This window comes from Canis lupus, chromosome 27 (genome assembly GCF_003254725.2).
Source record: "Canis lupus dingo isolate Sandy chromosome 27, ASM325472v2, whole genome shotgun sequence".
Classification (NCBI taxonomy): domain Eukaryota; kingdom Metazoa; phylum Chordata; class Mammalia; order Carnivora; family Canidae; genus Canis; species Canis lupus.
The window spans coordinates 3934614-3959997 of NC_064269.1; the positions used below are offsets into that span (position 1 = coordinate 3934614).

Genomic DNA, 25384 nt, shown 5'->3' on the forward strand with positions numbered 1-25384 from the left:
GACTACTTTGAACTATAGGTAAAAGAAATAAAATGGCATTTATCTGTAAAATTTTATAGTTCAGATGCACCAATCTTAAATTTAGTCTCAAACTACAATATAACTGATTAGTCAAAACACATTTTAGGTTCCATGAAGCACCACATGCTAATTGCTAATGCTGTCACATTAATTCTGGTGCAGTAGGAGAGGGTATCAATAGCTAGCTTTTAAAGGAAAAATAAGTAGAAGGAAACATTAACATAGTTTGTAATTTTTATACAAATAAGCTGTAAAAAAAAAAAAACACAAAAAAACAAATAAGCTGTAAAGTTGGGCAGCCCCGGTGGTGCAGTGGTTTAGCGCCACCTGCAGCCCAGGGTGTGATCCTGGAGCCCCGGGATTGAGTCCCACGATGGGCTCCCTGCATGGAGCCTGCTTCTCCCTCTGCCTGTGTCTCTGCCTCTCTCTTTCTGTGTGTCACTCATGAATAAATAAAATCTTAAAACACACACACAAATAAGCTGTAAAGTATTTTTTTGTGTGTGTAAAGTTTTTTTTTGTGTGTGTGTGTAAAGTATTTTTGAATAGACTATGCTTATGGAAAAATTTTAATTGGATTAAAGGTTATATAATGAAAACATAAATCTTCATACTGTTTCTGAGCTCTGCTTTCCAGTGGTAACCACTGTTAAAATGTACTAAATGTTACTTACCTAGGTGATATTTTAAAAATGTAATCTATTCAAGTCACTTCCTAGAGAAAAATCACCAGTAAGGTTTGTCATGAGAAAGCCCAGTTATAGATCACATTACTATATGCCCCCCCAAATATTTTTCAATAAATTTCATTTATGTTAATATTTTCCTCTCAAACTTTATTTTATTTTTTAAAAGTATTTATTTATTTATTCATGAGAGATACAGAAAGAGAGAGGCAGAGACACAGGCAGAGGGAGAAGCAGACTCCATGCAGGGAGCCTGACATGGAACTTGATCCCAGGTCTCCAGGATCACACCCCGGGCTGAAGGCAGTGCTAAACTGCTGAGCCACCCAGGCTGCCCTCCTCTCAAACTTTGAAACACTCAAAAGGTCTGATGGAATAGAAAACATTTTAGCATTATGCAATCCCACATAATAAATCCCCTTTAGAATTTAATGCCTCATCTCGGTACACTCTTAAGATTATCATTATGTAACTTTTTGTCCCTCTTTTTACACTCTGGACCAGAAAGCCAAAACACATTTGTCTAGACATGTGTGTTTTAACTGAAAATAATTTTTCTGGAGTTTCTAATTATCCCTCCTCCACTGCCACACAACAAGTATTCCTACATACTTTAATTTACACGACTTTAGAAGTAACGACAGCGTTTAGATGCAGAGATTTGTTTTAAATTTATATTGCAAATATTTTTAATCTCTTCTGCAACCCGCAATATATATACACACATATAAAAATATAAGTATATAAATAAAAAGTAATACTCTCATTCTCTCTCCCTGCTTATTCCACTGGCCACCCCATTACCTCATGGTAACCATTATTTCTGGTGTATATCCTTCCTAATCTTTTCCTATGTTCATATAGACTGATCTATCAATACATATCAAAATATGTGTATCCGTACAACATATTTATAGATGTGTATGTCTTTTGATGTTTTTTTTTTTGTCTTTTGATGTTAAATCATGTGTATGTGACAACATAGAATTGTATGTGACAACATGGAATTGTAACATTTTTGTAACATATCTTCCTATTTATTCTTTAAAAAGATTTTATTTATTTGAGAAAGTACACAGGTGCGCATAAGCAGGAAGGAGGGGCAGAGGGAGAAGGAGAGTCCTGGGTTGATCCCAGGACTCCGAGATCATGACCTAAGTCAGATGCTTAATTGACTGAGCCACCCAGGCACCCTCTTCCTACTTTTAACATGTGTATTCCCCTGGTTGAATATACTCTAAATCTGCACTGATATAGTAGCATTAGCCACAAGTAGCTACTTTAAAGTAACTAAAACAAGATAAAAAATTCGGTTCCTAGTCTTGCCAGCCACGTTTCAAGTGCTCAGTAGTCATACGTGGCTTAGCAGCTACTGTATTGGACAATGCAAACATAAAACATTTTTATCATCAAGGAAATTCTACTGGGTCATGCTGCCTTACATACTAGTTTGTATTGTACTTTGTTCTCAGTTTCTTTTTTTTTTTTTTAAGATTTTATTTATTCATAGAGACACAAAGAAAGAGAGAGAGGCAGAGACACAGGCAGAGGGAGAAGCAGGCTCCATGCAGAGCCCGATGTGGGACTCGATCCAGGGTCTCCAGGATCACCCCCTGGGCTGCAGGTGGCACTAAACTGCTGTGCCACCGGGGCTGCCCATGGTCTCAGTTTCTTATGTGTCCTCACTGAGGTGGTATTTTTTATATATATATTCTTTAAGATTCATTCATTCATTCATTCATGATAGAAATAAGGGGAGAGAGAGGCAGAGACACAGGCAGAGGGAGAAGCAGGCTCCATGCTGGGAGCCTGATGCAGGACTCGATCCCGGGACTCCAGGATCGCACCCTGGGCCAAAGGCAGGCGCTAAACCGCTGAGCCACCCAGGGATCCCCTATATATTCTTTAACTATAATTTATTCATAACAAATTTCACAGAATGCCTACTATGCACCAGGCCCTCTATACTTGGTGTTTACAACTATGAACAAGACAAAGTTCTTTCCCTCAAGGAACTTATCCTTGAGAACAGATCATAAATAAGCTGATCTTTAATTATATATAAAATCTATAATTAAACTAACATGTTCTTTTTAATAATCATATATAAATGCTATTAAAAATATAAGAAAGTTAACCAAAGACCGTATTTTAAGAAGAGTGGTCTCTGTGAGGAAGTGACATTTAAGCGGAACAGGAGTGAGGATGTAAGTCATGTGAGGCTCTGGGAGAAGAATGTGCCAGGCAGTGGGGATAACAAGCCCAAATATATTGAGGCAGAAACAAATTTCATGTGTTGTAGAAACAGCAAGAATGCCATTCAGTGGCAGATGAGATTGGAGTTGGGTAAGCAAGGCCAGAGCCTGGATGTTAACTTACCCTTGTAGAACTTATTCTAGGTGTGATGGAGCGTCACTGGAGGATCTAGAGGAAAAGTGGTGTGATCTAATTGACATTTTAAATAAACTGCTTTGGCTGCAGTATGGAAAACAATGACAGCATGAACAGAAGCAAAATAACCAATTGAATGTCCACCAGTGTTCAGATGGGACATAGATTTTGTGGCAAGAGTCAACTAGACTCGAAGAACAGGACTTAAGAATGGAGGAGAGGGGCCAGCCCTGGTGGCTCAGCAGTTTGGCGCTGCCTTCAGCCCAGGGCCTGATCCTGGAGACCGGGATCGAGCCCACATCGGGCTCTCTGCGTGGAGCCTGCTTCTCCCTCTGCTTGTGTCTCTGTCCCTCTCTATGTGTTTCTCATGAATAAATAAAATCTTGAAAAAAAAAAAAAAGAATGGAGGAGAGGGGGCAGCCTGGGTGGCTCAACAGTTTAGCACCTGCCTTCAGCCCAGGGCATGATCCTGGAGTCTCGGGATCAAGTCCCACGTTGGGCTCGCTGCATGGAGCCTGCTTCTCCCTCTGTCTGTGTCTCTGCCTCTCTCTCTCTCTCTCTCTTTCATGAATTAAAAAAAAAAGAATGGAGGAGAGGGCCATCTGGGTGGCTTAGCAGTTGAGCTTCTGCCTTTGGCTCAGGGCATGATCCTGGGATCCAGGATCGAGTCCCACATCAGGCTCCCTGGGAGGAGTCTGCTTATGTTTCTGCCTCTCTCTGTGTCTTTCATGAATAAATAAATAAATATTAAAAAAAAAAAGAATGGAAAGAGAAATCGTCTACAAATAGATAGCACAAAGAATTCTGTGAGGTGTAAAATTCTAACTTGATTGCGGTAGATCTGTCAAAACTCCAAAGTAAGCATATCACTTACAAGCTGTGTGACTTTAGGGACATGATCTAACCTCTCTAAGGCTTTATGAATTTCCTCATAAATTGATAATTGCCTACCTCATAAAGTTGTTGTAAGAAGTAAACACAATCATGCTGAAAAAGTACTTTGCATTGTTTTTGGCACAAAATGCTATTCTTCAATTATCCTCACTATTAAAGCAGGACAGTCTTCTTCATTATGACTATACCCCACTTCTTTATGAAAAAGTTAAATTTTTGTATGCCCATCTTGTAAAAATTTATTCCTATACGTACTGTACTGTCCACTGCTAGTTTGATAGATGGGAGTCGGAACGGACATAGAAGTGACAGCAGAAACGCCAGGGTTTTCTCCGTCTCCTTTTCTGCCCCGTGTATCTTCAGAAGATAGATCTTTCAAAATTTTTCTGTGAAAAATAAAACTCTATTAATTGGTAATGAAGACAGATTTATAAAAATAAATTGCTCTATTTTTTTCAATCTCAGGTTAAAAGTACAATAATCTACTAGACATCTATAAACTGTTATGTCAGGGCACCTGCATGGCTCAGTCTATTAAGTGGCTGCCTTTGATTCAGATCATGACTTTAGGGTCCTAGGAGTGAGCCCTGCATTGGGCTCCCTGCTCAGTGGGGAGTCCGCTTCTCCCTCTCCCCCTGTGCTCTCTCTCACTCTCAAATAAAAAATAAATAAATAAATAAACTGTTTATTCAGTAGTCTTTTAGTTTAGCACAGACTACTATAATGATGTGTACTGAAGGCTATGCATTAGCATTAGTTATGGCTACCTGAAAAGAAACACTGAATACTCATACAGAGTGCCATTCAATGTACAAGGCCCTTACAGAGGTATGAAATGTCTCATTCCCCTAAAAGAGACATGCCTCCATTGTAAGGTATTTCATTAATTAATAAGAATAGTATTCATTTTCTTTTTTTTTTTTAAGATTTTATTTATTCATGAGAGACACGCAGAGAGAGAGAGAGAGGCAGAAACACAGACAGAAGGAGAAGCAGGCTCCATGCAGGGAGCCCAGTGTGAAACTCTGGACTCGATCCTTGGGACTCCAGGATCAGGCCCTGGGGCCAAAGGTGGCACTAAATTGCTGAGCCACCGGGCTGCCCTAGTATTCATTTTCTAAATAGTGACCTTCACTTAAAAAAACCAAATTCAAAAAACATTTTAACTAGGTGTTATTCTGTATGCTGGTAAATTGAACACCAATAAAAATTATTTTATTAAAAAAATTTTATTTTTTCAACCAACTTTTATGAGAAGAGAAACCCACCGTTTTTAGAAACAAGAAAATCAGAAATACTATAAAAAAGCCCATAGTATTAGTGATAAATTTTTATTTATGAATGATCTTTTTTTAAAGTAAGCTCTACACCCAATGTGGGGCTCTAACTCACAACCCCGAGATCAAGAGTTGCATGCTACACTGACTGAGCCAGCCAGATGCCTCAATAAAATCCCACAGGTATCCCTCAGACTTGATAAATGGGACTTTGACAGGGATACGGGGATAGATAAAGAGTCCTTGCTGAAAAGAACGAACTTCCAAAACACAATTGGGGTAGAGGGACATATAAACATTATTTGTTTCTAAAGAAAAACAAAAAAGAATGAAAACAATTTTACTCAAGAATTCTATATTCATTGTAGAAAAATCAGAAAACTGAAACTCTTGTGTGGAAGCCACAAAAACAGTCACAAAGGAGAAAAAAACCCCAAACCCTTAGCATTGAAAAGATCTTTCATTTATCGATGCCAACCTTCCAGCCCAGGCAGGAATTCCCCAACATTCCTAACAGCCTCTATTTCCAGGAATAAGGCATCAACAGCTTCCAAACAGGAAATCATTCAACTACTAAGCCCTTTCTTATTTAGACCCAAAGCTGGTTCCACCTTGTGAAGCTAGAGAAATTTAAGCTTAACGCTCACTCTATATCCATGCCCTACTCTGCAGTATTTGACAATTGCTACAGTTCTTTGAGACCAAGTAATTCCAGTTCCTTCAGCTCTTCTATGATGTGTTGAAAATTGTTCTCCAATATGGTCTCCTTACTCTGGACAATCTTCCCAAAAGAGCTAATACAATTGTAGACTATATTAACAGTTGTCCCATAGAGAGTAAGAGAGGTAGCAGTCCTATAGGACTCTGTGTTAGGCATTTGTACAATGGTCACACTAGTTCCTAAACCTGTTTGTGTATCAGAATTGTTTGGAGAGTTTTACTGAATCCACATTTCCATCTGGTCCCCCTAATGGCTGAGTAATCCCTTTAATGAGATGCCTGAGGAGTCTTACACAGCCAGCCTATCATGAGACTGTGGAATGCTGTGCCAGTTCTTTTTCACTTTTAAGTTATTAAACATTTTGAGCATAAAGAAAAGTACAGAAATTAAAATACCTATGTACCATATACCAAGAATCAATAGATGGTAATACATCCTTGCAATCTCAGCGAACTTGTTAATTCTACTTCAGTGCATTATTTAAGATTTCCTATATATGAACCATGTCATCTGCAAATTATTTTATTTCATCCCATCCTTTCCAGTCTGGATGCCTTTTATTTCACTTTCTTGCCTAACTGCCTGAAAACAATGTTAAATAGAAGTCATGAGAGTGGACACCCACAGCCTTGTTGCATTCATTACCTTAGGGAGAAAACATTCAGTCTCCCACCATTATATGCTGCTGGCTACAGGCTTTTGTAGAGGTGCTTTATTAGGCTGAAGAGCTCCCTTCTATCTGTTTCATGAGCATTTTTATCAGTAAATGGTACTCGGTTTATCAAATGCTTTTTCGGTGTCTGTTGAGATGATCTTACCTTTTTTTGTTCTTATTCTATAAATATGATGTATTACATCAATTGATTTTCATATGTTAAGCCAATCTTGCATTCCTGAGATAAAATCCTACCTGATAATCATATATAATGCCTTTTATATGTTGTTGGTTTTCGTTTGCCAAACTCATATTTTGCTAGGGATCTCTGTGTTTACATTCATGAGGAATATTGGGTCTGTAATTTTATTATCTCTTAATTAGTGGGTTGCATCCATGTCTTTTTTATTTATTTATTTATTTATTTATTTTTATTTTTATTTTTAAAATTTTTATTTATTTATGATAGTCACACACAGAGAGAGAGGCAGAGACACAGGCAGAGGGAGAAGCAGGCTCCATGCACCGGGAGCCTGACGTGGGATTCGAACCTGGGTCTCCAGGATCGCGCCCTGGGCCAAAGGCAGGCGCCAAACCGCTGCACCACCCAGGGATCCCATGTTTTTTTTTTTTTTTTAAATGATTTTATTTATTCATGAGAGACACACAGAGAGAGGCAGACACATAGGTAGAAGTAGGCTCCCTGTGGGGAGCCCGATGCGGGACTCAATCCCAGGACCCCAAGATCACGCCAGGAGCCAAAGGCAGAGACACTCAACTGCTGAGCCACCCAGGTGTCCCGAATCCATGTCTTCCTAATATAATTAATGATATCACTTGATCTACCACTTATTTGCTTTTTTCTTTCTTTCTTTTCTTTTCTTTTTTTTTTTTTTAAGACTTTATTTGACAGAGAGAACCAGAGAACACAATGGGGGGAAGTGCAGAGGGGGAAGCAGATTCCCCAATGAGCAGGGAGCCCGACTGGGGGCTTGATCCCAGGACTCTGAGATCATTACCTGAGCCAAAGGCCACGCTTAACCGACTGAGAGACCCAGGTGCCCTGCTTTCTGTTTTTAAAGAGTCTTCTGGGGGTGCCTGCCTGGCTCAGTCAGTAGATCGTGCAACTCTTGAGTTCAGGGTCATGAGTTCAAGCCCCATGTTGGGCACAGAGCTTACTTAAAAAAAATAAAGTCTTCTGTATTCTCTTGGGTTTTTTGAGAATTTTTCAGAACACCATTTTAGGGGTGGCCTGGGTGGCTTGTTGGTTAAATATCTGTCTTCAGCTCAGGTTATGATCCCAGAGTCCTGGTATCGAGCCCCACATTGGGTTGCCTGCTCAGCAGGGAGTCTGCTTCTTTCTTTGCCCCTCACCCTGCTTGTGCTCTCTAATAAACAAATCTTAGGAAAAAAAAAAAAAAAGAACTCCATTTTAATTTATCATATATCTGACTAAATCTCTTCATATAATTTAGTAATTGCTCTAGAGAGTTATAATACAGATATCTTGTTTACTTAGAAACACTATTTTACCATGTTAAATGAACCTTAGAAAACTTATCACCATATTGAGTCTCTTTTTCTTCCCCTTTATGTTGTAGTTGTCTTACATACTACATCTCCATACACTGAAAGGCCCATCAGACAATGACATCTTCTCTTGTCAACCAAACATAGTTTAAACAATTCAATAGGTGGGGGATTCCCAGGTGGCTCAGTGATTTAGCACCTGCCTTTGGCCCAAGGCATGATCCTGGAGTCCCTGGATCGAATTCCGCATTGGGCTCCATGCATGAAATAAAGCCTGCTTCTCCCTCTACCTCTCTCTCTCTCTCTGTTTCTCATGAATAAATAAATAAAATCTTAAAAAAAAAATTCAATAGGCAAATAATTCCTTATACTTGTCCAGATCTTAAAAAAAAAAAAAAAATACTTGTCCAGATCTTGCTGTTGCTGTTTCTTCATTCCTAACCTTCCAAGTTTCTGTCTTAAGAGCTTTCTTAGCAGTTACTTTAGAGCAGGTCTGCTGTCAATGACTACTCTTAGTTTTCTTTCATCTGAGAATATTTATTTCACCTCTCATTTCTGAGGGTATTTTCATTAGTTACAGAATTCTGGATTAATGATTTTTTCTTTCAACGGTTTTAACATGTATTTCATTTCCTTCTGGCCTCCTTGGTTTTGATGAGAAATCTGTAATGATTCACACTATTTCCTTTTATTTTTAAAAAATTATTTAAAGAGATTTATTTATTTATTTATTTATTTATTTGACAAAGTACGCACGCAAAAGAGGGCAGGGGGCAGGCCGAGGGAGAGGGCGCCACCTAGGCATCCCCACACTGTTCCTGTTTTTCTCTGGCTGCTCACAAGAGTGTTCTTTGCCTACAGTTTTCAGAGTTTGATTATGACCTGTTTGGGTAGGAGTTTCTTTGTGTTTATCTACAACTTATGTGTTTGTTGAGCCTTTTTTTTTTTTTTTAAAGACATTTGAGAGAGAGAGAGAGAGAGAGAGAGTATGTGCGCACATGCATGCAGGGAGATGAGGGAGAGGCAGTCTCAAGCAGACTTCATGCTGAGCCCAACACAGGGCTTGATCTCGACCTGAAACCAAGAGTTGGACACTTACCTGACTGTGCCACCCAGGCACCCCTGTTGAGAGCTTTTTTAATCTGGGTCTCACCAAATTTAGGAACATTCCAGCTATTGTTTCTTTAATATTTTTTCCTGTAGCATACTTATCCTTCTCCTTTGACTGGAATGACATAAATGTTAGAACTTCTGGTATTGTCTCACAAGTCCCTGGGAATTAGTGAATTTTTCTAATCTCTATTGTTCAAACTGGATCATCTCCAATGAACTATCTTTGAAGCTATGTCCTTATCTTTACTCTCCTACTGAACCTATCCAGTGAGGTTTAATTTCTGTTACTGTATTTCTCAACTATAAAACTTCTATTTAGTTCTCTTTATATCTTTTACTTTTTGTGAAGAGTTCCATTCATTTCAGGAGAATTCACACTTATTGGAAATATTTTAATAATAGCTCCTCTGAAATTCTGTCACATAATTCCAACATCTGTGTCATCTAGGAGATGGCATCTGCTGAGTCTTCCCATGCAGTTAAGATTCTTCCAGGTTCTCTGCATGTCAAGTAACTTGGGACATTTTCAAAATTATATCAGACTTTGTGGTCTCAGGGTCAGAGTCCCTTCCTGCAGTATCTAAAGTAATGGGTGTACCTTAGTTTTCATGCTTCTGTTTCCCACTCTGGTTTCAGCTCGCATATTTGTATTGTTAAAAAGAAAACCACAGGCCCCAAATGCCGTCTCTTAGGCCAAGTCCCCAACCTAGGACTTAATACCTAATCTAACTGCAGTTTCAACTTCCTCCAGAGAGGCAGTCTTAACTAGTCAGCCAGAAGTTTTCAGGTCAGTGCCAATGAGTGCCACATGGGCCCTCTCTACCCACCAAAGAAGGCAAGGTAATCTGCATCATAAGAACCCCTAATCTTGGGATGCCTGAGTGGCTCAGTGGTTGAGTGTCTGCCTTTGGCTCAGGGCATGATCCTAGAGACCTGGAACTGAGTCCCACATCGGGGTCCCTGCATGGAGCCTGCTTCTTCCTCTGCCTGTGTCTCTGCCTCTCTCTCTCTCTCATGAATAAATAAATAAAAGAACCCCTGATCTTCCCACTAAGAGAAAGAGACCTTGTCTGTAAGAGTCCTTTTCATTTGCTAAAACTGTCCTGCCCCACCCTTCTTCCTATAAAAAACCTTCCATTTTGTACAGCTCCTTGGAGCTCCCCTCCACTCGCTAGATGGGTTGCTGCCTTATTAATTTTAATAAAGCCAGTTAGATCTTTAAAATTACATGGCTGAATTCTGTTTAACAGATTTGATGGTGTCAGGATCAAAACAGAACTTCAGGCAGAATCTAAGGACAACAATAAGCAGGCATAGAGACCCTTCAGAGTTCATCTTTCTTGCCATGTCTTAGGGCCTTTGGTAAGGTCCCTCTCAGTTTTAGCTCTGCTCTTTCTGCGTCCAAGCTACCAATCTGACTTTGTAGTAAAGGGTTAATGTGTCAGGCTAGACTGACAGTAGGTTCTAAAGGAGTACCAGTCTTTAATCCTTGGTTCTGCCCACATTTCCACGTTGGAAGCCTTTCCTAGTTCCAGTCCATGGGCTGGCTTAGTTCACACGGGGAACTGCTGGTGGTATACAAAGAATTGCCTTGGCTTTAGCCACGTACAGTGATATGTTTTGGTTACTGCTAGTGTGTTGAGGTGCATGTTTGTTTTGTTTTGTGTAAATAAAAGTTATTGTTAGTGGGGATTTCAGAAACTGAAAAGCCACAAGAATGGCTGGTCACAGGTCAAAGCATTCAAGGGCTATTACAGCAGTTGCCACCTAACTCAAAGACTCCCAATGTTAGTATAAGCTGGTCAAGGAACAGGTGAGATTGACACCAGTTTCTCCACCGGCCTCAAGAAAACTTCCATGCAGTGAGGTACAGTGAAAAACCACCCATGAATCTCAATCTCACAGCAAGTCCCTCTTTGGTATTAGTTTGGGTCTGAGAAACCCAAAGGCCTAGTTAAAAGAGATGGGATTCTTTTATCTACAGAATTGAGTGTGTCATATTCTGGCACACCTCCTTATTTTATGTCTAAGAACTATAGTCTGGAAGTTATAGATACCTAGCAAAATTAAAAAAAAATTTTTTTAAACTAAAACAACGTGGAATTAAAATGGCTGTTAGGAGGAACATTGACTTAGACAAGATCATTCATTTAAAAATTGCACTTGAAAGCAAGGGTTGCCTGTTTTCATTGGCAAGGAGCCTCCAATAGATTTCAAAGTTCCAAAATAGTTTCTTTTTTTTTTTTTTTTTAATTTTTATTTATTTATGATAGTCACAGAGAGAGAGAGAGAGAGGCAGAGACACAGGCAGAGGGAGAAGCAGGCTCCACGCACCAGGAGCCTGATGTGGGATTCGATCCCGGGTCTCCAGGATCGCGCCCTGGGCCAAAGGCAGGCGCCAAACCGCTGCGCCACCCAGGGATCCCCCAAAATAGTTTCATTAAAAGATTCACGTCAGGGCAGCCCTGGTGGCCCAGCGGTTTAGTGCTGCCTTTGGCCTGGGGCGTGATCCTGGAGCCTGGGGATCGAGTCCCACGTCGGGCTCCCTGAGTGGAGCCTGCTTCTCCTTCTACCTGTGTCTCTGCCTCTCTCTCTCTCTGTGCCTCTCATGAATAAATTAAAAAAAAAAAAAGATTCACGGCAAAAAGCTAATGAAAAAGAGCAAAGATATCTACAACAGGACTACTAAGACTGATGTGACTCCTCCTGCTCCCTTCTGTCCTTTTGAGTATCCCTCTTAGTGAGCTTCCATTCTGAACCACCTTTCCATTCTGAAGAGACAGCGACTTTTGAAATAAGACAAAAGTCTTATTTTTGTCTGGTGGCTCAGTGGTTGACTGTCTGCCTTTGGCTCAGGGTGTGGTCCTAGAGTCACAGGATCAAGTCCCATATCAGGCTCCCTGCATGGGGCCCGCTTCTCCCTCTGCCTCTCTCTGTCTCTCAAGAGTAAATAAATAAAATCTTGGGAAAAAAAAAAAAAAAGTAAGACGACTTGGGGCTACCCGTGATCCTCTCCAGTTATCTCTTATTCCTTGCTCTGAGGCTGAACTAAAGGCCATAGTTAAAAAATTTCTTAAAACTGGGGAAGACCCTCAAGAGTTTTTGTAAACAGATTTCCTGATCCCTACTGAGAGAAGGAAAATAAAACTTCATGTTGTCCCTTTGTATCCAAATCCAGACCCAGTAGATAATGAGCCTTCCTCTCCTGGGAATAGCTATTTCCTTTTTGGTTTTTTTGGTTACCTCCTAAGAACATGGCTTGCCTTTCTGCCTATCTGGTACATGAAGCTGTCTGTTCTTTCTTTGGCTGTCTTTAGGAGTAATTCTAGATCTTCTTAAGATAGTACCTTTCACTCCCTCATTGAGGAGGCATTTTGGGTCCATGAGGTTGTCAGAAATATTTACTGGTCCTTGAACTACTGTCCTAGCTCTGAGAATGTTTTTTTCACCTAACATACATTTACTGGATGCCTACTTATTAAGGCCTAAGGCCACTCAATGCCAGACTTCTGCTGTCATGAAGTCCTTATAATATGGCAACAGCCTACTCCTAAATCAGAGAAATTAAGATGAAGTAGTTAGGGCTATGGGAAACCCAAGATAGGCCTCTGGGTTCTTTCCCACTTTTTGGCAAATCTCATTTTTTGGTTTTTACATTTCTTTATCCCCTCCCATAGTATGCTTAAGACTCAAACTATAAATAAACCTGGTGTGGAGACTTATCTATAAGACTGAAAAAACAGTTTATCATCATTTCCTAACCTGTCAAGTTCATAATCCTGGAAAAGCTTTTTGTTTCCAGAGGCTTCAAACCTCTTCCTTCCAACCACTTTGAACACCTGCAGCTGGACTTCATTCATTTGTCATCCAGCATGGGTTATCAATATGTTCTTGTGATAGTCTGTATGTTTTCTAGAGATAGACTGGTTTGTCAATGTGAGGGCATTAGTCTTGTGGCAGGGGAAAACAAAAAACTTTAGAAAACGTGCTTCCCGCTTGGGCTATACTTTCCATTGAGGCACGCATTTCACTGAGCAATTCATTCAAGCCTTGATAAAGGTCTTATGAACATCTTGAAATTATCACTGCCCCTAACAGTGCTCGCTTCGGCAGCACATATATCACTGCCCCTAACGTCCTCAACCAGGCAAGGCTGAAAGAACTAATGAAATCCTCTAAGCTTGCTGAAACTGCTGGACTCCCTTGGCCTAAGACGTTGAAACTGGATCTGCTCAAACTCACTTCACAGGAGACAGTTGCCAGTAAACCGCTATTATTGATGTACAACTTTCTGCTAATTCCCGGCTGTCTTGTGCTAATATAACCAGTTACTGTAAGTCTTTAATGTCTTATACTAAAGCGTATCATCAATAGGTTAAAGGATCTTATCAAAGGATCCTATTGGTCACAGTCTGGAGCTTGGTGACTGGTATTTTGGAAAGGTCATAAAAAAAAGAAAAAGAAAAGAAACAAGAAACAAAAAACAAAACAGAAACAAACACCCAGCTCTCAAGCCCTGTTGGAAAGTACCTTACCAAGTGTTCCTGACTACTGATACTGCTGCAAAACTAAAAGGTAGCTTTGGGTACACACCACACAGCTAAAGAAGGCCCTACCAGACACCTGGTCCTATACAGATGCTGGAGATCTCTAAATCAAACTGTTAAGAATAGAGAAGTAGCTTACATCAAGGTAGATTACTTCCACCCACTTTTATTGCATTATTTGCTGCTAAAGCAATAGCGAAAACTCTAGCCAAAGTTGTCCTTGGTAACAGAATAGCTCTTGAATCAGGTTTTAGTTGAGTAAGGAGGTGTCTGTGCTGTGGCCAACACCACCTACTGCTGGGCCTGTATTGATACATTTGGGGAAGTTGAAAGTCAGTTACGAAAGATCACAGAACAAGACATTTGGCTTAAAAAAGGTGACTCCTTCCAGGAGGACTTGCCTGATTTTGATTGGGGACCATAGCTCTAAAGGTACACTCCAAATATTGACAATTTTTCTACTTAAACAGTAATTGTAAAGTGTGAACTGTATTCTTCTCAAAAGCTTTAAATGCATGTTCATAGCTGCTAAACCACCAAACAAATAATCTCATTTAAGAATGAAACACAAAGAGAATGTGAACCTGAAGTTGTGACCTGTGAATATCACAGAGATTAATAATAAGTCTGGGGCAGCCCCGGTAGTACAGCGGTTTAGCGCTGCCTGCAGCCCAGGGTGTGATCCTGGAGACCCTGGATTAAATCCCACGTCAGGCTCTCTGCATGGAGCCTGCTTCTCCCTCTGCCTGTGTCTCTGCTTCTCTCTCTCTCTCTGCATCTCTATAAATAAATAAAATAAAATCTTTAAAAAAATAAATAAATAAAAGTCTGGCTATCACACAAAGGGACAACAAAAACCACGAGAACTTGAGTGCTGAAAGTAGCACTAATGCCTTAAAATATGATCACATCTCTCAGTTAGCTTGAGTGTTTGATCAAAAGGAAGGAACTGTTTAAAAGAAAACCACAGGCCCCAAATGGCATCGCTAAGGTAGAGTCCCTACACTGGGGCTTAATACTTAATCTAACTACAGTTTCAGCCTCCCCCTTCAGAAATGTAGTCATAACTAGTCAGAAATTTAATAAGACAGGAAACAGCAAACGTTGGAGAGGATGTGGAGAAGGGGGAACCCTCTTGCACTGTTGGTGGGAATGCAAGCTGGTGCAGTCCTCTAGAAAACAGTGTGGAGGTTCCTCAAGAAGTTAAAAATGGAACTACCCTAGGACTCAGCAATTACACTACTAGGTATTTACCTCCAAAATACTGATGTAGTGAAACTCAGGGACACCTGCACCCCAATGTTCATAGCAGCAATGTCCACAACAGCCAAACTGTGGAAGGAGCCTCGATGTCCTTCAATGGATGAATGGATAAAGATGTGGTGTGTGTGTGTGTGTGTGTGTGTGTGTGTGTGTGTGTGTGTGTGTATACACACAGGCTGCCCTCTTGAAAGCTTTACCGGAAAAAATAAAAAATAAAAAAAAAAAAAGGCAGCCAGGGTGGCTCAGCGGTTTATTGCCGCCTTCGGCCCAGGCCCAGGGTGTGATCCTGGAGTCCCGGCATCGAGTCCCACATCGGGCTCCCTGCATGGAGCCTGCTTCTCTCTCTGCCTGTGTCCCAGCCATTCTCTTTCTTTCTCTCTCTCTCTCTCTCTCATGAATAAGTAAATAAAATCTTTAAAAAAAAAAAAAAGAAGCTTTTAAGATCTTATTGTTATCTTTGGTGTGCTCCAGTTTTACTTAATAAGTTTTATTTAGATTTAGGTTTAATTTATCTTGTTTGGGACCTTGCTTTCTGCAGCTGACAAATTCATGTCTTAGAAATTTTGGTCATTTGAGAAAGTTGCTGGCAGTGCTCTTCTACATTCTAGGTCATGTACTTGGGAGTTCCATCTCCCAGGTCCCTGATTCTCTCAGTTATACCTAACCTGCTGTGTAACACTGAAAATTCCTCAACAGTTTTTAGCAATTATATTTTTTATTTCCAGAAGTTTTATTCAGTTATTTCTTAAATTCCCCAGTCTCTTACCCTAGGTATTAGGGTAAGATTCCTTAAAGATTCCTTCTTTATGTCTTTCATAATTTTAATTACACATATAGTCCCTGGTAATTTTGCTATCTAAAGTTCTTTAGTGGGACGTTGGGTGACTCGGTGGTTGAGCATCTGCCTTCGGCTCAGGGCGTGATCCCGGGGTCCAGGGATCGATTCCCACATTGGGTTCCCGCATGGAGCCAGCTTCTCCCTCTGCCTATGTCTCTGCCTCTCTATGTCTCTCATGAATAAGTAAATAAAATATTTATAAAAAACAAAAAAATAAAGTTCTTTAGTGGTTTAATTCTATTTATTGTATCTCCTACTGCTTGCTAAAAGTGGATTTACTGGGTGCCTGGGTGGTTCAGTCAGTTAAGTGTCTGTCTGCCGTCAGCTCAGATCATGATCCCAGGATTCTGGGATGGAGCCCTGCATCAAACTCCCTGATCAGTGGAGAGTCTGCTTCTCCCTCTTCTTCTGCCTGTCACTCTGCCTACTTGTGCTTTCTCTTTGTCAAATAAATATCTTTAAAAATGAAATTTCTGGTTATGAGCTCATTTTAGTAGTGTTTCTTTTTCATCCTTCCCCCCTGCCGAATTCACATATAAAATTTGTTCATTGTCTATTGAGTCCAAATTCTGTAACATGGTAATAAGGTCTTAAGAAATTTGGCTCTTGTTTACCTTTTCTTGCTAAACCTCCTCTTCCTTAAGTTCCCAATTTCCAAAACAGGCCAACCTCTTTCATGCCATACTTTGATTACACTGTCCCTCAGCCTAAGCTCTTTTCCTGCTACCAAACCCCTCCCCGCCCCTAGCTCACAAAATTTTTCAGATTAGCAGTGGTCCAAATGACATCTTTTATGAGTCCTTCCCATATTTATCCCGCCAGGCAGGAATTACTATACCCTATACAGAGTTCTCTTATAACTTCTAAAAAAAAAAAAAAAAAAAATTTCATATTATAACATCTTTTATAACATATCTTAAAACATTTCTTATAATATCTTACTGCATTTGTTTATATGCTTTCAAAGACAGTATATCATCCTTTTCTGTCTCCCTTTCTTTCTGCCTTTTAGCTGTTTCATTCAACAAGTAGTAATTGAGCATTTACTCTTATATGGTCACTTTGCAATGCAAAAAATTATTTAAGAGCATGTCCCACCCCCACCCCCAGCTTTTAGTTTATTTCTTTTTAGTAATCTCTACTCCTAACATGGGTTTGAACTCATGATCCCACAGAACAAGAGTCTCATGCTCTTTGGACTGAGCCAGTCAGGCACCCCTGGCCCATGTATATTAACTGGAATTCCACCAGGATGAAATACATACTGTAACAGGGTCAGTAAAAAGAATGCACCAGAAGAAAGACTTAACTTGGTTTTGGGAGTTGGAAAGAAAGTAATCAGAAGGCTTCCAGGAGGAAATAAGGCTTCAAGTATGTGCAGGAGTTACAAAGAATGCAGAAAAAATGTGTTTTAGCAAAGCAACAAGGCCCAGAGTTAGGGAGCTAAGAAAGGGAACACAAACTAGTTCAATTCCTAAAATCTACAGTCCTTCTTCCACATTGCTACTAAAGTGAACTATCTAAAAGTAAATAGAGACACCTAATACTTTGCCAGAAGAGAAGACTAAATTCCTCTTCAGGACAGCAACTTAGGCCCTTTGTAATCTGGCTCAAACCTCTCTCTTTTAACATTTCCCATCTTATACAGATACATCCTCCCTCTTTATATAGTTTGCTTTGCACAGCACCATTTGGTGTAATATAAGACATGTGGGATTTGAAACATGAGCACTCACCTGTAAGATGGGCGCCGTGCTAGAATCCCGTGGGCTTTCTGTGAGGAGCCTATGCTGTCTGATGAGTCCTGAGACTCCTCACTTTCTGATAAAGATGATACCTGAAAAACAGAACTGGTTTTACGTTGATGAACAATGCGGGTGGAAAACAATTTAATTTTTACTTTCAGAAAATATGTTCTGTCTCTTGCCAACTAAATGCATTTATCATTAAATCTAAGGTCTAAGAGAAAGGAACAAAAGAAAAAGCAAATTTCAGAGGCCCAAACTAATTAAAGGAACATATAATACAGCATGCTCAGAACTATGAAGAAAGTCTATCCCTAAAATAAAGCAATACTATTTTACTAGAGTTATAAAGACCAGTCTCTGATTTCCACTGTATTGCTAAACTGACCTCCACACTTTTTTTTTTAAATCAATAATCTGATTTGGATTCTGGACCTGCTAACTTTGAAATGCTATTAGAAATCCAACTATTATCAAATTATGATATAACAATGTTGCAGAGACTGCTAAATATATGAGGCTTTGATTCAGGGAAGAAGTCTTGGGGCTAGACATATAGACTTGGTTGTCATAGCTCTTTAGACAGTCCTTAAAGCTGTTCAATATACATAGAAGAGGACCAACAACAAAACCCAGGAACACTCTACCATGAACAGATTAGGAAGAAGGGGAGGGAACAGCAAGACCAAGAACAAGCCACCACTGAGAAGAAAGAGTACCACGTAAGTGACATGTCCTAGAGAACTAACAAAACCAGTGTATTAAGAAGAATGATCAACTATGTCAAGGGATGCTCACGGGTAAAGTGAAATAAGGCCTGAGAACAGATGAGTCGGTTTAGCAAGATGGAGGTCATGGCAAGGGCAGCTATAAACATACGTAACTTAGACATCTGTACTATTAAGTTTTCTCTCACTTCACAATTAAATGAGTTAATACACATAGGGCACTTAGTGCATGGCATATAGCAAGCACATACTAAATGGTAACTATTAATAATAAGCCCTTTAAAATTATGTCAACAATAACCATGTGCAAGTTTTAAGTCATAATATCTTACAATTAAGAAAACGTTATTTTCAATTTTTAAATTATATTAAAATTTCCAAATTTGTTTAAAGTTGTACTGTGAGATTTGATTTCATCTTTTTTTTTTTTAAACGTTTTATTTATTCATAAGAGAGACAGAGAGAGGCAGAGACACAGGCAGAGGGAGAAGCAGGCTCCATGCAGGGAGCCCGACATGGGACTTGATCCCAGGTCTCCAGGAACATACACTGGGCTGAAGGTGGTGCTAAATCGCAGAGCCACCCAGGCTGCCCCCTGATTTCACCTTTTTTTATTTTATTTTATTTTTTTATTTTTATTTTTTTTATTTATGATAGTCACAGAGAGAAAGAGAGAGAGGCAGAGACATAGGCAGAGGGAGAAGCAGGCTCCATGCACCGGGAGCCCGACGTGGGAGTCGATCCCGGGTCTCCAGGATCGCGCCCTGGGCCAAAGGCAGGAGCCAAACCGCTGCGCCACCCAGGGATCCCTCATCTTTATTTAAAAAAATAAAATAACCCCAATGGGCTTCTGGAAAGGACATAACAAATCAATACTTTACATTACTATCTACAGAAAACCTTCCCCTAAATGAATCAGACTTAGATCTTAAGTTTCCATAGAAACTTGTTGTACAATCTATAATCTCCTTCAAAAACAAGTTCTAGTGTACAACTACTTATTTATATATTAAATCTGTATCTTTTGGCAGAAAAAGATGAACTGGTCATGACCTGTAATAATTAAGAAATAGTAACATAATAACTTAGGGTAATAATTAAGAAATATGTGTCACTTCTTTTTTTTTTTTTTTTAATATGTGTCACTTCTATATTTCTTCAAGCATCATGAATATACCATTTCTTTCCTTTTTTTTTTAAGATTTTATCTATTTACTCATGAGAGACACAGAGACACAGAGAGAGAGAGGCAGAGACACAGGCAGAGGGAGAAGCAGGCTCCATGCAGGGAGCCTGACGTGGGACTTGATCCCGGGTCTCCAGGATCAGGCCCTGGGTTGAAGGCGGCGCTAAACCGCTGAGCCACCTGGGCCACCCGAATATACCATTTCTAACCTAAACCTTTTATTGTTTTACTGTCCCTAAATTTATTCCATAGTCTCAGAAGATAATTTCTGGAATTAAGGGAAAATTTATATAACTAAGATAAAATATTTTTCTTTAGTGACACCACTGGCAAGTAACAGTAAATTCTTCATATAAAAACTCAAAAATCGGGGATCCCTGGGTGGCGCAGCGGTTTGGCGCCTGCCTTTGGCCCAGGGCGCGATCCTGGAGACCCGGGATCGAATCCCACATCGGGCTCCCGGTGCATGGAGCCTGCTTCTCCCTCTGCCTGTGTCTCTGCCTCTCTCTCTCTCTCTGTGACTATCATGAATAAATAAATAAAATCTTTAAAAAAAAAAAAAAAAAAAAAAAAAAACTCAAAAATCCATGCAGTTGCCACCTTTCATCAGGAAAACCACATAAAGACACAGCTGTAGAGCTGATAACACTGCCAGATACTAAATAGTCAGCAGAAAAAAATGGCAGATGGCCAAAGGCGTTTTGAGACTCACAAGAACCAGAAGATAAAATGGGGACAAAGATTAGAAAGAAAAAAGAACCCAGGATCGCTCTTTCCTTCCTACTGCTGTTAGGCAGTAATATGAAGGCAGATGGGTATAAATAAGAACTTGTCTCTGCTATGAGAGACCTCTCTTATTTGACCCCACAAAGCATAAGGTAGATACTTTTATTACTTTGCTGATACTACCTACCATCATCGCCCTTGCTTCAGAATTCTCCTTTTCATGAACGATACCACTGGGACAAGAAGGTGATTTCCTTTAAGGAAGTCCTTCATTTCTGAGCAATAACTTCCCCAAATTGTCTTACTTTTCACTGGGTAGTCTATATATGAAACTAGAAATCCTCAAACTTTTCTATTTGCCTCATTTGTCCTACAGTCTTATTTTCTAAGACAACTTTATTATCTTGGTTTATAATACTGTAACTAAAGCAGCTTCGATGTGTCCAAAGACTCAGGGTATAAAAGTCCCCTCTCTTAACCACTAAGTCTTTGAATTTTTGTACCGTTTGCACGTGTGGTGGGTGAATTACAGAAGACTGAGCTGTCTGGATGACCCCCTGAACCTGTACTTGCTCTCCAGGAAGAGGTATAATTGTCACTGGCGCAGATCCTCTTAATGCCATCTAAGAACAAATAAAAATTCAATTAACAAATATGTATTATACCTATGCACATAAGATAGCTGAGTTCTTAACACTGGAAAACATATTTCAGAGCTTATTATATTTAACCACATCTATTAATCAAACATGAGGCACCTTCTATGGGCCAGAAACTATACTAGGGGGTTGACCCTACAAACAAATTACAACAAACCGAATAAGAGCTATAATAGGAGAGGACAAATAGAAAACACTGTACCACGGGAGCAAAGAAAGGCTGCTACTTCATCTGGGTGTTGAAGCATAAACAATTCCCTGAAGGTGCATATGAAAGTGGGGGTTAGAAGATTTTGGACAGAGAACTGTGCAAAAACATGGAAGCTCTTTAGGACATGCTGATCTGAAGAGATCTGACTGAAAACCATTCCAGAAATCCAGAGTCAAAAAGAGAGAGAAAGATAGCAACTTTGGGTAGTGTTTTTGAAGAAAAATATTTAAAAATATATAATACAATCATGAGCTTATCATTTATTTCTATGGAAATCAGACAGGGTTTTGCAGAAATACCATAATAAAATGCTAAACCAAGAAAAGGCCACCTGTCATCCTTCAAGGCTAAACTCAAGTTCTCCCTCTTCCAAGAAGCTTTATGTTTTCAGTTAACAGCTATCTCTTGCCTTCCTGTGGACTACACTGATTTATACCATTCATCTTGGAGTTAAATAACAAAATCCAAGGCTGCTTTCTCAGGTCCTGTAAATCAACTTCCTGACAGCTCCCCTTCTTCTCTTTGCATAAAGCCCCCAAAACAATACCTTACTCCCTTCATTGAAGGTTCTTTTCCCTTTCCCAAGATGGGATTAAATTCCAGCCTTATCATTCCCCCCAAATCTCCAGGCCATGAAGTTTGTATATAAGATGTTATCCAGGTACCGGGAACTGCAAACTCAGCACAAACAACTCCATCACCCTCTCCCATAGCACACTAAGGGACATAACCAAATTCTAGTACAGCTTTTATCAGCTTAAGGCCATGTTCCCAGATGACCCCAACCCCCTTAAAATGCCTAAGAAAGCTCAATGTTGCCAAGAAAATTTATTGTTCCAGTGAAAACCTGACTACAAGTTCCTGACCTCACTTTGCTTAGAGCATTTACTTTAGAAAACTTGCAGTTATAAATCCTTTCTCTGATCCTTGAGATATAAATCTTCTATAACCCAGAAATGTCTTTTCTTAACCTGGGAACCCTCCATTTGAAATGTAATCATCAGAAAGAATTATGGCCCTTGTCTCCCAGTCTCTGTGGGAAAGCAGAAGCCTAACTTTAATGAGCATCAAATTAGCAAACATAGATGGCCGTATCACACTGACCAACCTCTCAACCTAGTATCTCCCGTATTTTTCATTTAGCACATACCAGCATTTAAAAAGGCTCTCATCTTTTGTTTCAGTAGATGTGAACTCAATTTATGCTGCAGTCTCTCTTCCCTACTGCATTAGGCTAAATGAAACCTGTCTTGCTACCTTAAACACCTGTCTGTCTCTCTTTCTCTTTGACAGTACCTCAATAAGGTGATATAAAAATTAAAGAGTTAAAATAGGATTCACAAATCTTAAAAACCCAGTTCTAGAGTTACCATTACACTCAGATAAAAAATAAATGAACGCCCCCTTACCATGAAGCCCATCACTCAACTAATGGGGAAAACTTGTGAATTTTTTTTTTTTTTTTTTTTTAGTATTTTATTTATTTATTCACCAGAGACACACAGAGAGAGGCAGAAACATAGGCAGAGGGAGAAGCAGGCTCCCTGCAGGAAGCCCAATGCGGCACTTGATCCCGGGACCCCAGGATCATGCCCTGAGCCAAAGGCAGACGCTCAACCGCTAAGCCACTCAGGAGTCCCGAGGGGAGAGAATCTTAAGCAGGCTCCACACCTAGCATGGAGCCTGACAGAGGGCTCAATCTCATACCCTGAGATCATGACCTGAGCTGAAATCAAGAGTTGGATGCTTAACCGATTGAGCCACCTGGGCACCTAAATTCAGTCTTCTGACTCCACAAAGGCACATAGGCTTTGGAGACACAGACAGACTTTCAGCTAAAGGCACTCATTAACTCTGTGATGCTAAGCAAATTACTTAATCTCTCAGGACCTCAGTTTCTTCCTTTGTAAGCAGAACTGATACTAACTTTTTCAGTTTTGTTTTTTTTTTAAAGATTTATGAGAAAAAAAATAAAAAAATAAAAAAAATAAAGATTTATGAGAGAGAGAGAGAGGCAGAGACGCAGGCAGAGGGAGAGAGAAGCAGGCTCCATGCCGGGAGCCTGATGCGGGACTCGATCTGGAGACTCCAGGATTGGACCCTGGGCCAAAGGCAGGCATCAAACCACTGAGCCACCCAGGGTTCCCCAGTTTTGTTTTGTTTTTTTTAAAGATTTTATTTATTTATTCATGAGTGACACACAGAGAGAGGCAGACACAGGCAGAGGGAGAAGCAGGCTCCCCTCAGGGAGCCCAATGTGGGACTTGATCTCTGAACTCCAGAATCATGCCTTGAGCCAAAAGCAGAGCCCAATTGCTGAGCCATCTAGGCATCCCTCTTTTTCACAGTTATAATGAAGATTAAACAAGTAATAAGGTAAAAACAAAGAGTGTGGAAAAAAAGGTAAAGAGAAGGGCCTACAAATATCTCTTACTTGGATCCTGGCTCAACCAACTGCTGAAAAATGAATGTGCGTGGATTATGAGGAAGACGCTAGAGTAGAAGGATCCTGAGCTCATCTCATCCCACAGATACATGAAGATAACAGCTACATCTGTGCAACTAACCCTGAACATGACCTGAAGACTGGCAGAACAGACCTTCATAGAGAGGAGCAGAGAGGTGGCTGAAAACCAATACCCCTGAGGAGACTGACCACAAACGGGAGAGATACCACAAGCACAGAGAAGAGGACCATACCCCACCCCAGGAATCCCATGCTTAGGGATTCTTGTCTTCCCACACTGGGGAAGACACGTCTCCATAATGTCTGGCTTTGAATACTAGTGGGGCTTAACTGTGGGAACCTTAAGAATTGGTGGGACTTAATTCAGGTACTTTAAAATCTGGGCTTAACGCTGGGAGAACTGGAGGGAGACAGGAAATGAAGTCGCCATTGTTAAAAAACCAGCAGAGAAAGTAACCCTGCTTGAGACACAGCACAGAGCAGTAATTTGAAAAGAGCCTGGTGTATACGTGGAGGAGTTATATTTATTTTATAAAGGGACAGGGATCTTTGAGAGACTTCTCCAAGGACAAAAGTGATGGCGGCTGCCATTCCTCTTCCTCTTCCCCAGCCAACAGTGCTGGACACTTGCACCATGTGTCCCACCCCCATGTTCCAGCAAACATGCTCTATCGATCTGCATGCCTCAGAAGGCATCCCTCCAAAGCAGCCCCAGAGGAGACTGATGCTACTCCAAAGTGACTCCTGCCCTGGGGAGAGGGGGAGATAACCACACACCAGTGTGCACACACTTCCAGCAGCAAGCCTTTTAGCTGGTCACAAAGGGAGAAAATCCTGCCCATTAGTGTGTCCCCAATGTGACAAATTGCAGACATCTACTCTGACTGCTGACCCACCTATCAACCAAAACCTCTCAGGGGGCCAAGCACAAGGAAAGCCTTTGGTGGGCCTGCAGCTGCGGCAGAGAGACTAATTGCAGACAGCTCGCATGGCTGCTGACCCCGCCTATCTATGGAGGTCTCTCACACAGACCCTTCAACAGTACAGAGACCAAACTCTGTCTAGTGAGCCCACAGCAGAAAAAGTGGGTCATTGCAGTCAACTGGGTTGAAAGCAAATGGGGCTCGGCCACAATAGGAGGATGCACAAAGCCAACATACATAGAAGACATCCCTAGACCGGGGATTCTGGTGATAAGGGAGCATTACGCTACAGGGCACCATAGGACCTTTTGTCTACAAGGCCACTATTTTAAGACCAGGAGACAGAGCAGATCTCTGTAATACATACAAACAAACACTGAGAGTGAAACAAAATGATGAGACAGAGGAATATGTCCCAAAAGAAAGAACAGGACAAGACCACAGCAAAAGAATGAAAAGAAACAGAGATAAACAATATGCCTGATAAAGAATTGAAAGTAATGATTATAAAGATATCCGCTGGATAACTTTGAGAAACTTTGAGAAAAGTTATTTTATTTCATCAAATAGAGAGAAATGAATCCCAGCCTAACGTTAAAGAAAGCCATCTAACCACAGGGGAAGAAAGCAAGAAAAGAAGTAACAGAGAAGGACTACAAAAACAACCAGAAAACAAGTAGCAAAATAGTAATAAATACAGACCTATCAATAATTACTTTAAATATAAATGAACTTAATGCTCCAATTAAAAGACAAACGGTGAATGTATGGATTTAAAAAAAAAAAAAAAAAAGACTCACCTC

At 40.3% G+C, this 25384-nt stretch overlaps 1 protein-coding gene across 5 annotated transcripts in view; it reads right to left on the reverse strand.

Moving 5' to 3' along the window:
- ATF1 (activating transcription factor 1) overlaps positions 1–25384 on the reverse strand; it is a 75079-nt gene that overhangs the window by 9533 nt on the left and 40162 nt on the right. For 3 of the 5 annotated variants that reach the window (XR_003147508.3, XM_049102733.1, XM_025477626.2), the window contains exons 3-5: positions 20825–20944; positions 17673–17773; positions 4248–4378 (exon numbers count right to left, since the gene is read on the reverse strand). Coding sequence is in view for 4 of the 5 variants with exons in the window: in XM_049102733.1 (XP_048958690.1) it covers positions 4248–4378; positions 17673–17773; positions 20825–20944 (352 nt within the window). In the remaining variant the exon portion in view is untranslated. The remainder of the gene's footprint in view (positions 1–4247; positions 4379–17672; positions 17774–20824; positions 20945–25384) is intronic. The other 2 variants (XM_049102732.1, XM_025477627.3) reach the window with 1 other exon arrangement.